Source organism: Microcebus murinus, chromosome 14, assembly GCF_040939455.1.
Source record: "Microcebus murinus isolate Inina chromosome 14, M.murinus_Inina_mat1.0, whole genome shotgun sequence".
NCBI classification, from domain to species: Eukaryota; Metazoa; Chordata; class Mammalia; order Primates; family Cheirogaleidae; genus Microcebus; species Microcebus murinus.
The window spans coordinates 75,754,256-75,767,763 of record NC_134117.1 but is presented as its reverse complement, the minus strand read 5'-3'; the positions used below and the strand labels follow the sequence as shown (position 1 = coordinate 75,767,763).

Sequence of the window (13,508 nt, the reverse complement as noted above, 5' to 3'; positions counted from 1 at the left end):
TCATGTCTTCGGGCCGATACAGCACACTTTTATTGAGCACCTAAGGAACTGCCACAGGAGAGCAGAGACAATAAGGCAGTGGGCAGGCCTCCCCTGCCATCTCTGTGTGTCTGTGACCATGCAGCTATGTCAGGGGAATCCTGGTATGACGTTCTCCCGATGAGTGGCTCCACATGGCCTGGCTGCTTCCAAGCTCTGCTCTTTATGGGCACCCATACTGAGTGTCTCCACACGTTGGAGACAGAATCTTACCTATCTTCGCAAGCCTTTATGGTTCTTCCCTTTAAATCCGTGATATAAATCTGCTCTCTACAGACCCCAGTGGGAGAAGAGTTTGGTCTTCAGTTTGCTTTGTCTTGGACAAACACTTCACATGACCTATGTAAACTGTTGCATAATTTTGCAAATGCTTTCTCATTCATTCCTGAAATTCTCCACCGTTGACAAACACAAATTGTTCGGTATCTGGCCCTGGGGAATTCAGCCTTTTTTCCCAAACAGACATTTCTCCTTATCGTTCTCCCTTGCGAAGTACTGAGAGTTGTCCCTTGCCCACTAAAGGAGAGGACTGCAAGCCCAGAGAGGGCAGGAGGCAGACAGCTGTCCACAGGACTGTAGGATGGGGCTGAGCACTGCCTTCTGGAGTCGCTGCGGGGCATCCACCTGGGGCAGCACCCTTTCAACTTAGTGTGAACCACCCCCCATGGGATCACATTGTGTTTCTGCAGCTTCTCATAAGGATTCCTTCAAGTCTTGCTGATGAATTTAAGACTGATTTCTGCAGAGGGAAGGTGGTCTTATTCCTGCTCTCACCTCTGCCCCCAGGGGCCAGGTTGTGCAAGGCTATGGGCGATGTCGAAGCTTGGAGGCTGGGCACACCACTGAGGCCATGGCTGGGAGGAGGGTACGTCCCATACCTGCTGGCAGTCCCTGCTTTTCCCAGCAGAGTTCCTGCACGGCAGCATGAAGTGAGCGCAGACAGGGATCTCGTGGTTAACATGGAGGGATCTCGTGGTTCACGCAGGGGCTCTGGGCCAGGCACTGAGCAAGTGGATAAAGCCCATGCCCCAGGCACTGGGTCAGGTACTGCTCTCCTGAGCAGGAAAGGTGTGGCATGGACAGGACTGGCCACGCAGATCCCACCTGGCGACCTGGGTCTGCCCCCTGTAAGTGCTCGCTTTAAGGCCGAGAGCTAGGGCTGTGTGAGTCGTGGTACTTGGACTTCAGACAGGCAGAAGCACAGGTGCTAGACTGCTTAGGTGGTGGCCGTCATCAGTGTGACCAGCCAGGGCCTGGCCACCGAGGTTCAGGTGCATCTGCTGCTGTTAGCGCCTTCAGAAGAGGCAGGCACTGGCCAGCTACTCGCCCCCTACCAGCTGCTCCAGGCGCTGCAGCATCGTCAGACGCAGGGCTTGGAACCTGGAGGGAGACATGGCCAAGGGGAATCACTGAGCCGGATGGGACAGGAAGGTGGGCAGCAGAGCGAGCGGTGCACAGATGCCTGATCCAGGAGACCCCTGCTCTTGACAGGCTGGTGGAGGCCACTGCCTCTCCTCTGCCAAGGAGAAGGCAGGCCCTGGCCTGTGTGCTGAAGGCCCTGGCCCAGTCAAACAGGGCTGTGGGCAATGCAGAGCTTCAAAGCAGAAACTTGCCATTTCTACTCCAAAGACTCTGATAGGCACAAGAGCACGCTGGAGTGGACAGGGTGGCAGGGCAGGGATTGGGAAGCTCGTTTTCCAGCCTGGGCTTTGCAGTCACTTGTGCTGCAGCCTTCCTCAGCTGGGCCTCAGTTTCTTCTCTGCACATTGAACAAAAGGACTAGTTGGCCCCCAGGTCCTCCCAACCCCCCAGTTCTCAAGTCCTACAATGACACGACCGACTGCACAACAGATGGTTCCCTCTGACGGGTCTCCGCAGACTCACCTTTGGGGCCTGACTGCACACATGAGAGGCAAATCCAAACCCATCCCCTGTCCCCAGGCCTGCGCAGTGAGTGGCCTGCCCTTCCCTCCCTAAGCTCCCCTCCACCCAGGCCCTGGCTCAATGCCCTTCACATGTCTCGCCTCACACTTCACCTTGCTGAGGACGAGATGCCATTGGGACCCATAGCCTGACTAAGTCTCACACAGCCGGGCCCTGATGTAGCTTCCACAGGAGCCAGCAGGTGACACCTGCTTACCTTTCCATTGAACTAGTCCCTTGCACCTGAAAAACATCAGCTGGTGCTGGGAATCCCAACAGCTGGCACTTTTGGGCAGGCTCGGAATTCCTGCTAATATGAAAGGTCCCAGAGCAGGCCGAGCCCGCCTGGCGTGCCCTCTTCTTGGCTGCTTTTCCAGGAAAGCTGGATCCAGTGCCCACCTGGCCCTGCCTCTGACTCTCCTGCCCAGCTTTTGCAGACTGTGTTCTGTGCTAGTGAAGACGCCAAGGCTGGACAGGTGGTTGGGGCTGCATCCCTGCCATGTCTGTAGGCTGTCACCCCAGCTTGGTGGCAATACTGAGCAGGGGGCCAGAGGGTGACAACAGGGAGCCAGGATTAGCAGGCCTCCCCAGACGGCCTGGGCACCTGGCGCAGGGGGGAGAGGAAGCTCCAGCTGGTGCTGCTGGCCTCACGCCTAGTGCTCGCCCTGAGGCCCCCCACTGGCTGTGTAGTGCTGCTTACTTCATGGTCAGTTTCATTATTTCTCTTTCCTCCTCTTCTTTTAATTTTTCAACAAAACTGTCCAGCACCGGCATTTCAAACTTAATGTACTGAGCAACCTAGAAAATCCAAGAACATTTTAATGTGCTTTAAAGTAGAAGCCAAAATGTGTTTTCTTTTCCTCCAAGCTTCCTCAGTGGCCCATCCAGCCAACATCTAGTATCCACACTTTTCCCACCCTGTCCCCAGCACTGCTCCGTTGGGTAGGAGGATGGGAGGATGGGAGGATGGAGGAGTCCATTCTTATCTCAAAGGCAACTGTTAGCCCTGGGAGGAGACATTAACCTGAATATTAGGAAAAGCATTCAATACTGCAGCACTGTCACACTGGTGCTCGCTGGGGCTGGGGCAGGGTGGCCGTGGAACACCATTGTTTCTGACGATGGAATGGAAGGCCCAGCCCTGTGAAGAGCCTGAGGGATACAGGGCTCCAGCCTTCTCTTTGGGCTCTAAACCCTGCCGGCTTCCTGTACACAGGGGAGTTTGGAAATGCACTCACTCCAGCCGAGACTCCAGCAAGTCGGTAGGACTCAGACACTGCCCTTCCTTCCGCAGGCTCCAGTTAGGCCCCAGTTAAGAAGCCCTTCTGAGTCTTTAACATAATGACAGCAAAATACACTCCAATGAAGGAGAAGGCTTTACTTGCCTGCGAGGAAAAGGGCAGGCCCGTGTTTCTTCTTTCCCCTAAGCTGATGGAGCTGGTGGCCACTGACAGGAAGCGGACGGGAGCCACCACTGTGCTGGGCTCGAGGCCCTCGGAATGGCCGTGGAGCACCTGGAGCCAGGGCCTGAGAAGCTCTGGCCAAGGTCACCTTCAGAGCCCTCGGAGTCCCCCACAGCCTCCCCAGCCTGGGTCCCACTCACTTCGTGGGGCACCTCCACACCCAAGTCGGCTTCCATCAGGAATATCTTGGCGATCTTCTCACACGGCCCATGCAGGACTCTAGAAATCAGCGGGTACTCACAGTCTTTTAATTTTGTCCGCTCTGAAAAAGAAGGTGATTTACAAAGTTCATGTACATTAGGGTTGACTCCCTCTATTCCAGAACAGGAACTGATAGAAGGTGTGTGCCTAGCGTCCCGGGGAACCCTCTCTGACCTCGCTGAGGACGCTGCCCTGAGACACTGTGATCATGCTGACCGGGAGCAGAACATGCTGCCCCAAATCCGTCACTTTGGCATAAGGATTCTGCTGAGCTGAAGGCAACTGAGAAGAAGCAGAAACAAGAAAAACTCTGTCCTCCTCTATTTGCCTAGATCACAGGCGTCCTCAAACTACGGCCTGCGGGCCACATGCGGGCCACCTAGCACATTTATCTGGCCCTCTGGGTGTTTTTGGCACCGCTGCCTGTCCTGCTTAGCAGCCAACTCATCCCAGGCCCACAGTGCGCATTCTCCAATGGTCTGAGGAACAGTGAACTGGCCCCCTGTTTAAAAAGTTTGAGGACCCCTGGCCTAGAAGCAGGGCATACATTTGTCACAGTGTCCCTCTTTCCTCTCCACCAGGAAGCACAGAGTTGATCACCAGAGACAACCCCAGAGCCTGATCAGCCCCAGAGGGCACCAGAGGGATCCCACAACAACTCCTGCTGTGTACAGCCCTCACCTTCCACCAGTTCCCCATGCAGTGCCTGCCCAGCGTTGGCCTCCCCGGACACTCAAAGCCCTCTCCCCTGTCTTGTCACTGCCCTAAAAACGTACTGATCTTTTTGCTAAGGTGCTGCTTAAGCCCCAGTTCTAACCACCCCTTGGAGTCACTCAGCCTTGGATGTTCCTGTGGGTTTGCAGGTTGCAAAATTAACAAACTTCTGGTTGGTTTTCTCTTGTCAATCTCTTTTGCTAATCTAATTACAGGGCCCCAGCCAATGAACCTAAGAGAGAAAAGATTTTCTTCCTCTCCCACAGTGTCATTTTGCAAAGGGCCAGCAGGAGGAGAAGCAGTATCTAAGCAGGTAGGGGAGGGAAGGGGTGCAGGACCCTGCTCAGTGACCAGCCTGTGCAGCGGGGGGCCTGACATGTTCCCCACCCTCCGACTGAACTACAACCTGCTAGAGGCCCTTTCGTTTGAGTGGAGGCGGCTGGAGAGGGTGGCTTCCCATACACTTCCATGGGATGGCGTAAGAGATGGCAAGTGTGCCCAGGTTTGGGGTGGGGAGAAACAGTCATGGTGGGAGGCACAGCATGTCCCCGGTGAGGACAGCCCCTCAGGGGAGGAGGAGAATAGTGGTGAGCTTGCTGAATGGCCAGAGACTTTTGTGCTTCTATGACCCAGAAGCAAAGGCAGACACTCACCTCCAGACTCGTGAAGGATGTAGAGCGCAAACTCACTGGGGCCGTCTTCCACCTGCACAGGCAGGCACAGGAAGTCAGACCAGGGTACTTGGAGATGAGAAAGGACAGACGGGGTCCCCTCGCAGTAACCACACTCCCAATGCCAAACACACAAGTCCCCAAGGGCCCTCCCTCTCTTCTCTTTTCCAGTTTAAAATCCCAGGGACCACAGCTCTGCAGAGGAATCCTTGCTAGAACTTCTACCCAGAAGCTGCTGGCAGCTTTCCCAAGCCTTTCCAGCCCCCCCTCCCCCAACAAAATGGCAAATCACCAGTGTCCCAGTGCAAGGCCACTCATGGCCCGACTTACCCTGAACTTGTTCAGCAGCAGGGTGAGCACATGTGGGGTTGTCATGGTGCTATTGACCCTCACGTTGGTCACGGACCCATAGGCTGGAGTAAACACGGAGGTCTGTGGCAGGAAAGGGGGTAGTTCAGAGCAGGTCCAGAGGGGACATGGGGCTGACATCACTGTGTTGAGTAGATCCAAGCAGGTGACCCTGGGTTCTGGGAACACCTGTGCCTGTCGGTTCATGCAGGTGCATACAGAAGCTCTTCCCAGGCCTAGGGGGTGCCAGGGAAGCTGTTATCATGCATGTCTTTCAGAGGCCCTAAGGAAGATGCCTGCACACCCATAAGGCCTCCTTCTCTGGATCTGAGGAACCAGGACCACGGAGGTAACTCACAAGGGGTGGGAGAACCAGTCTCTGCCTCACTCTTTCCATGGATCAAGTCACCGAATGTCTGTTGATTCTGAGAAAGTTCCCCAATCTGTTTCCTCCTCCCCATTCTCCCAGCAGTGCTGAGCAGAGACTCTTGAGTCATGCTGCATCAGCTCACCAACCTGTCCCCTTCTAATCTCACTCTCTCCAAGCCATTCTCCACACTGCTTGCTGTCCAAAGGCACAACCTTTAAAATCCTTGCAACTCAAACTTTGGTCTGCATCAGCTGCATTGACTTGCAGCCTCAGCCCCCCACCCCCAGACTTTCTGAGTCAGAAGCTACACTTGTAGAACACCTGGCCACGCAATCTGTGCAGTACAGCGTGAGCAGCACTGTCTGAAAGCACAGTTCTAAACACATCTGCAGACTTCCTGTGGCCTACACAATACTGTCAGTAACTCCTCTTGCTGTCACATTCACATGACACCATGATCCTCTCATAAACACCCCGTGCTCCAGCTGCATGGGCTTCTTCACAATTGGGGGGCACGTTATATTCTTGCCTTTGTCTATGAGACATCAAGTATGAAATCAACCAGGATGTTGCCTGATGCATAATAATAGGTCCTCAATAAACACTAGCCATGCATTGAACAGGCTAAGCATTTTACATACAATTTTTTATTTAATCCTCACAACAGCCCTTTGAAGTACCTATAACTAGTCCCTTTTTCTTAGGAAGAAATCAGAGGCTTGGGGAGATTGAGTAGCTTGTTCAGCGTCACGAGGTCATCTATGGAGAAAGGCTAGAGCCACGACTCAAAGCACTCTGTGATGCCTGAAACTCCACTTGGTGCTGGTGCCTCCCAGCAAGTGAGTCCTCTGCAGGTGAGCTTCTCCTTTTTTCCAGGACCAAGTTCAAATGTGCATATTCTTTCACTATGGTCCTAGCTCTGCTTTCCCAAGCAGGTAGCTGAGTCTCAGGGTTCTTAAGGGAAATTCGTAGTGTTCCCAGCTGCTCCTCGCTCTGGTAAGTACAGGCATACCTTAAAGGTATTGTGAGTTCAGTTCTAGACTATCATATAAGTAAAATATCACAGTAAAGTGAGTCACATTAATCTCTTGGTTTTCCAAGGCATACGAAAGTTATATTTACACCATACAGTAGTCTAGGCGTGCAATAGCATTATGTCTAAAAGTGTACATAACTTAATTAAAAAGTACTTTATTACTAAAAAGTTCTGACACAGAGACACGAACAGAGCACATGCTGATAGACTTGCTTGATGCAGGGTTGCCATAAACTGTCAGTTTGTAAGAAGTGCAATATTTGCAAAGCACAACAAAGAGAAGTGCAATAAAATGAGGTATGCCTTACCAGGATCACACTCAAGCCCAGACCTGTTTCTCCCCATCTCAATTCTAGTTGAGATATAGAATGATCCTGGGTTTTGCAGAAAGACAGAATTAGGCTTTCAGTTCTTAAAACATACGAACTAGAGGAGTCAGGCTAATTCAAAGAGCCAAAAGGTCTTGTCAACAAGGCATTGTTAGTGTTTCTTCTGCATGAAGCCTTTTCTTGGGGACACCAACCAACTCCAAGTAGGAACAAAAGTCCCCTGGCTGGTTTCTCATCTCTCACCACAGATGGTTCTCTCTAACAGAACACATTAAAGTCCAACAGGGCAGGGCAGAGCAGTGGGAACAGCTACAAAGTCAGACCATTCTGGAAATAAAACCAACATTGCTGTGAATCACAACAGTTTTGGAAAACGAGTGAGTGAAGTAATAGTGCACAGTTCCAAGAAATAAAACCCTGAACAACTACCCCAGAAAGTCAATGCGAGGAATTATTTAATTGTTGTCTGTGACTCAAGGAATCTGTACCCTTATTTCTAAGAACACTAATTCTGTGAGAAAGATGGCTTTTGTATAGGGCTTCCCTTTGGGAGCCCCTTAGTCACCAGGTGAGGTGAACCAACTGTCCAAAGTACCTAAGATACTATTCCATGTCCTGGTAGGCAGTACTTTCACCTGAAGGAATGGATCGCCCTTCTCAGGTGGATGGTGACTAGAAGGCACAGCCACCTGCCCAGGTCTCGGCTGAGGCCGGGTGTGTCTAGCTGGCTGAGCAGCTCTTGGCAGGTGGTTCAGATGGAAGGAAAGGCTGTGACTGCAGCCCGTGCTGCCCACTCCTGTTCATTTCAAAGGCCAGAGAGTGCTTGAGACATCGTGTCCCTGTGAGATTTGCAATGACCACACAAAGGTTTAATGTGCCAGACAAAACTCTTGGAGATGAATGAGACCGTTAGAGAAGAGGTGGATATAGCAAAGCTAAACCCCACTATCCTGTGCCTTGAATCATGGAGCAAAAGACTCCGTTTTTTAGGAATGTAGAACTGGAAAGAGTCTAAACCCAGGTACGTGTTTTCGGAACATTTTTGAATGATTCCTTAAAATAGCATATCAATATTTATTCAAATACTAACAATTGGTGCTTAACCCTTTATAGACGAAATCCCTTTTGGAACAAGATTTAAATACCGAAGTCATAGTATGGGTCCTTTAGCTAACCTACATCATTCTTAATCTCCCTTAAACTCTGCTTAACTTCAGGTCTGGCTCCCCCTTCACTCTCTCAGGAGACTCTACTTTGAAATAGCCCTGGGTTTTCCTGAATTTAGCAAAGGCAACCTGATGGTCATTCTGTCGTACTCAGTGCAAACCCAGCGGAGGGTGCAAAGGAGGTCCTGAGATCAGAGCAGTGTCCCTTCAGCTTGTCGAGCAGAATCTGGCTTCATCCCTAAGTCCAGTGTGCCCCAAGAACAACTTGAATGGCCCCTGGAAGGCCTGACCTGGGCTCCCTGCTCTGACCCCAAGCCCTCCCTCCGCCTAGGCCCCCTGTCCCCATGAGTCAGCCTCTGCCAATGAGGGCAGCTGCTTCTCCTGGAAACCTCTGCTTTCATTCCCCGTGCAGCAGACAGGATATGGCTGTCACAGGACACTCCCTCTGGGGCCTCGCCCGGACTGCCACTCACCCCTATTTATAGCAACAGTCAACTTCTCCTTTTACAGTCCGGTTTGTTTATGCAGCGATGTAATCTGGGGAAGGCCATCTCTTCCTGAGGTCAGTACAATGCCTCCTTGGACAAAAGGCAGAGTGCTGGGAATCAGGAACTGTCGGGTTCTCTGGGACACACACAACACCCTGGCACACTGCAGCTTAATCTACCGGGTGGGGGCGATGGCCGGGGACACTGTGTTCCCACGGAACAGCCAGTCCAGCTGGGGCGGGAGCCTCACAGAGAGTGGCCTCCACATTACTGTCTGCCTCGGCCCCCTCGGCCTACTTGCCCCAAATCCACTCCACTTGTGTGAATGGCCTGCAGGGGGGATGGTGGGAAAATGGGTCATGACCAGGAATGTCACACTGACAACACGGGGATGACAAGAGCTCCCTCCCAGGTCCAGGAGAAGATGAACTCTCACGTGACTGTTATGGGTTCAGCTGTGGCCGTGCTGGGGGATGGCTCCCCACGCGCCCGCTTCAGGGCCCAGAGGAAGGGCCAGGCCCGGACACCTTCACCTTGTGATTGTAGAAGTGCCCGTTGATGGAGAAGCGGTGTCTCCGCAGGCGCTGGGCCTCCCCGGGTGCGCTGCACTTGGGTCTCCTCTGGATCACGCCGCTGGCGTCACTCTTGGTGCGCATCAGCTGTGGGGGCTCCTCGTCCTCGGCCGGGGGCCCTGCAGTGAGACGGGCCAGAGGCTGGCAAGGGCAGTGACGCTGGCACGGCGTCTGAGCAGTGTGCGGAGCCGCACGGCAACTTCGTGCTTAGCGGACCTGACCTGAGTGCCGCTCCTAGGGCGGAGGCTGGGTAGGGCTGGGCGATTCCCAGTCCGCAGACAGGAAGGTGAGACCCTGCGCAGGCGACCCATGCCACAGTGCCACACTGGTCTCTGTCTTGTGGCACCAGGGGACGTCTTTGGTAGCCCCAGCCCAATCCTCTGAGTGCCCACTCTGGGCCAAGCCCTTCCCTGAGTATGAGGGAAGGGGCGCAAGGAGGACAGGTGAGCAGTTACTGATTCCAGAGGCCCTGGAGTCTTGGGGCCCTGGAGGGCGCCGTCGCCCCTGCTCTCGCTCCTCCTTTCCATAGAGCGGCACAGGGCAGGGAATTCAGGCCACTGACAAACTATGTCACCTGTGCAAGCCTCTGCTTTCTTTACTATAAAGAGGAGCCAGTGGGAATGTGTGTAGAGAGCTCACAGGTGGGCCCCTGAGTAGGGGTTCAGCAAGGCAGCTCCTGGAGACGCATGAACCACTCACTGCTGGTGCACAAAGCTGTTCTCTGGAGACTGAGGTTGTGAGCTGGGCCACTCCTCTCCCACCCGGCGAGATAGGGTCCCAGGCACCTCGCAGGCTCGGCTCACCTGAGCTGTCTCTGGAACTCTCCACCTTGTGCTCTGGCTGGGTGCCGGGCTCCTGGGCAGTGACCCTGCCATCTGGGGGAGGTGGCTCCTTTCTGAAAAGAGACATTCTTGGTGCTCTGATGGCTATGGGTAGAGAAAGGGCACTCAGGCCTGAGAGAAGAGAATAGCAGCCCCTGGGGACAGGACACAGGCAGGAAGTGGGGCAGGCCAAGTTGAGATCTGGATTTCATACCGTGAGAGTCAATTTAAAACAATATAAGAAAAGAAAAGGCTTCCTATAGTGTCTGCTAGGAGAAGAGTGAGTCTGGCCCTACAGACCTGAGTGGCTTGTGCTGAGCCGTGTCACATGGACACATGGACACATGTGCACAGCCAGGGCCCTGTGTTCCTGTACCAGGCTTGGCCAGGCCAGGTCATGCAGCCACGTGTCAAGTGGGTTGCTGGACTTGCCAAGGGGCTGGTGGGGTGCTCGGCAGGGGCATCCTCGAAGGGGCCAACTTAAGGGCATCTTGGCAGGATAGATCAGAAGGCAGGGCAGCTGGTGCCAGGCTGGGGAAGGAATGGGGTGATGGGATGTGGCCTCACAGTCCGGGGTGGGGGGGCTGGAGGGGCAGGCAGAAGGAGGGTCCTGGGGAACACGCGGGGCAGAGCTTGAGACTGCTGTCTGTGACTGCTGTTACCTCGAGGGAGGGGACGCCTGAGTCATACTTGCAGCCCTCTAAGGAGTCTGAAGTTATGCTGTGAGTCTGTGTGGCTCAGAACTCGCTGTGAGTGACCAGGGACACTGGGGATGTGCAGGTGTCAGCATGCTGAGTGCTCTCAGAGCATGTTTTACTTGAATATTCGAAGGAGGTAAAGCCCTGAGTGAGCCCTGAAGGGGTTGTCACGTGCCGGAGCAAGCCAGGCTCAGTCGCTAACTGCCCTTTCCGGGGATGGGGATTGGGAGGAGGGACGAGTCCGTTAAATGGTAAGACAGGTGGGAAACCATTTCCTCCTGATGGAAACATTCTTTGAAAATAAAACAAATCTGACCTGAAATTACAATAACTTGTAAAAATAAATTTGAACACTAACACCAAAGCAGAGTGTTAGGCTAAATGTGCATGAATTTTTAAGATAGAGGAGATACTGAGCAATGCCCAGGTGCTGGAAGCCCCCGGCTGCAGCCTGCTCTTCTTGCCAGCAAGGTGGCTCGTGTGTGAATGTTTGAGAAACGTGAGTGGAGGTGATGGGAGCCCAAAAAATCCCCCAGGAGGGAGAGAGAGAGGCAATGTGGCTGTCATCCAGGACAGCTGCCCGGGGTGAGGCTGGGTGCTGGGGCCCAGGAGGACTGTGAGTGGCAGTCACGGGACATGGGGCTGGGGCTGGGCCATGTTCCCATGTGAGTCCCCTACAGGGGCAGGGCTCTGCCCTGAGGCTGAGGACACGCCCACACCACAGAATTAGAGCTTGGGTTGAACAGGTGTCACAGAGGCCAGCTGGCCTGGCCGGGCACTCACAGGTGGCAGCTGGGCCGTCCAGGTGCCCACGAAGCTGAGGGGAGGTGCACTCTCTCCCGGTCATCCTGCACCTGGAGCCGGATGGGCCGCCTGAGTCCCCAGGCAATGCTGAGGAGCCCCTCGATGATCAGAGCCCCTTCTTCCTGTGGGGGTGCACAGAGGTCATCCTCCACCCCCGGGACAGTCACTCTCAGGGGTCACTGCCCATCCTCCCTGTGCCCCCTCAGAAGTGGGACACCGTGGACACTCAGGCCCCAACACACCCCTCCTCCTTGGCGTCCCTTCCTCTCCTGGGAAAGGGCCCTCAGCCTCTACGTGCTGTGGCGGAGGCCCGGGCCCTCGGGAGGAAGCCTGAGGCGTGCCTTCCACTGTCCGGCTATGCCTGGCCAGGGACAGAGCAGCTGAGTCAGGTGTCCCACAGGAGCCCAGCTGCTGTCCATCAGGCACGTCCACTCCTCGGGAGAGGAAGCAGTTCCAGGGAAGCACAGCCCGGTGGCTCGTGCCAAGCAGGATGCGTCTCTGCCCACACCGCACCTGGGCAGGGGCCCCAGAGGTGGTCCTTCTGCACGTCCTGACAGCAGCAGTGCCCACTCACCTGGGCAGAACCCACCCCTTGATGTCCAAGCTGGATTCTTTCCTGTTGGTCGGTCTTGCTTTTCTGACCACCACCACCAGGTCACTACTAGCACCATGTCCCACCACCAGAATTTCTACAACAGTCCTCATCCCATGTCTCCAACCAGCCTCAGTTTCCGTCGGTCTGCAGATAGCATGGCTGCTAAACTTGAGGTCCTAATGGACAGAGTTCTCTGCAGGCACCTCGGCTGGCTCTGGCTTGCATCCTTTGGATCCTTGATTCTGTGTCTCTGACCTATTCCCGGTCCTGTCTCTGTATGACCACCCAGCCTCTCGGCTCCCATCCCGACTGCCCCATGCGTGACTGTGGTCAAGTTGCATGGGGTGCACCTTCACAACACCTGCCAGAAGCCTTCTTGGCTGCCTTCGGGGCTCCCAGCTACGAGCTCCCAATGTGCTTTAACACTAGTTTTTACAATGAACTTTAAACATCGTTCTCCCATTGCTATCTCAACCATCATTTTATTTCACTATTTATTTATTTTTCACTGTGTTAAGAACTTTTGACATGAGGCTCACCCTCATAACAAACTTTTAAGTGCACAATACAGTGTTCTTCACTGAAGGCACAACGCTGTCCCTCAGGTCTCTGGAGCTTACCTGTCTTTTGTAACTGAAACTTTAGACCTGCTGAACAGCAGCTCCCCTAGCCCCTGGCTACCATCATCCTCTTCTCTGCTTCTAGGAGTTTGACTAATTTAAATTCCTCACATAAGTGGAATCATGCAGCATTTCTGATGAACATTCTAGGTTCCCAGATCTCATTTCTCTCTCCTCATTGGCACTGAGAGGTTGGTGAGAACGGGGACCCCAGGGCAGTGTCCTCGTATCGCTGGCAGCACTCACAGAGGGGCTCTGCCGTGTGGATTTCAGTGGTTGGTTGGTGGCAGCTTCTAGTTTCACACCTCCCGCTCTCCACGAGAAAATTACTGTAACATTATGAAAAACGTGCATAGTTTTCTGATATGATCTTGCACTATTTGCTAAAAAAGAAAATAAACAAGAAACCAGAGCTCTTTCTGATGTCCACGGTGTGACACAGCACAGATGCGCAACTAACCTCCCTGCACAGGAAAGGCTAGTGTGGATCTGAGAGGGAAAGGTCAGTGGGATAACGAGAAAGCCCAAGGTGGGGTTCAGCTCTTCCGGCCTGGCCTCAGGTGCCCCCACCCCGCCCGGAGCTTGTCATGTAGGGACGGCTTATTCATGAGACACGCTGCTCCAGCCCCGCCCTGGACCCTGGCCCAGGG

The 13,508-nt window shown here is 53.9% G+C and overlaps 1 protein-coding gene across 2 annotated transcripts in view; it reads right to left on the bottom strand.

Annotated features, from left to right (window-relative positions):
- The window catches only part of LOC142875583 (ras association domain-containing protein 4), a 34,077-nt gene continuing 20,569 nt past the window's right edge, over positions 1 to 13,508 (bottom strand). Inside the window, exons 4-11 of one of the 2 annotated variants that reach the window (XM_076010282.1) lie at positions 11,623 to 11,765; positions 10,124 to 10,215; positions 9,282 to 9,439; positions 5,342 to 5,443; positions 4,994 to 5,045; positions 3,566 to 3,687; positions 2,663 to 2,760; positions 1 to 1,419 (exon numbers count right to left, since the gene is read on the bottom strand). In XM_076010282.1, the coding sequence (XP_075866397.1) occupies positions 1,359 to 1,419; positions 2,663 to 2,760; positions 3,566 to 3,687; positions 4,994 to 5,045; positions 5,342 to 5,443; positions 9,282 to 9,439; positions 10,124 to 10,215; positions 11,623 to 11,765 (828 nt within the window). In that variant the 3' untranslated portion in view covers positions 1 to 1,358. The remainder of the gene's footprint in view (positions 1,420 to 2,662; positions 2,761 to 3,565; positions 3,688 to 4,993; positions 5,046 to 5,341; positions 5,444 to 9,281; positions 9,440 to 10,123; positions 10,216 to 11,622; positions 11,766 to 13,508) is intronic. The other variant, XM_076010283.1, reaches the window with a different exon arrangement.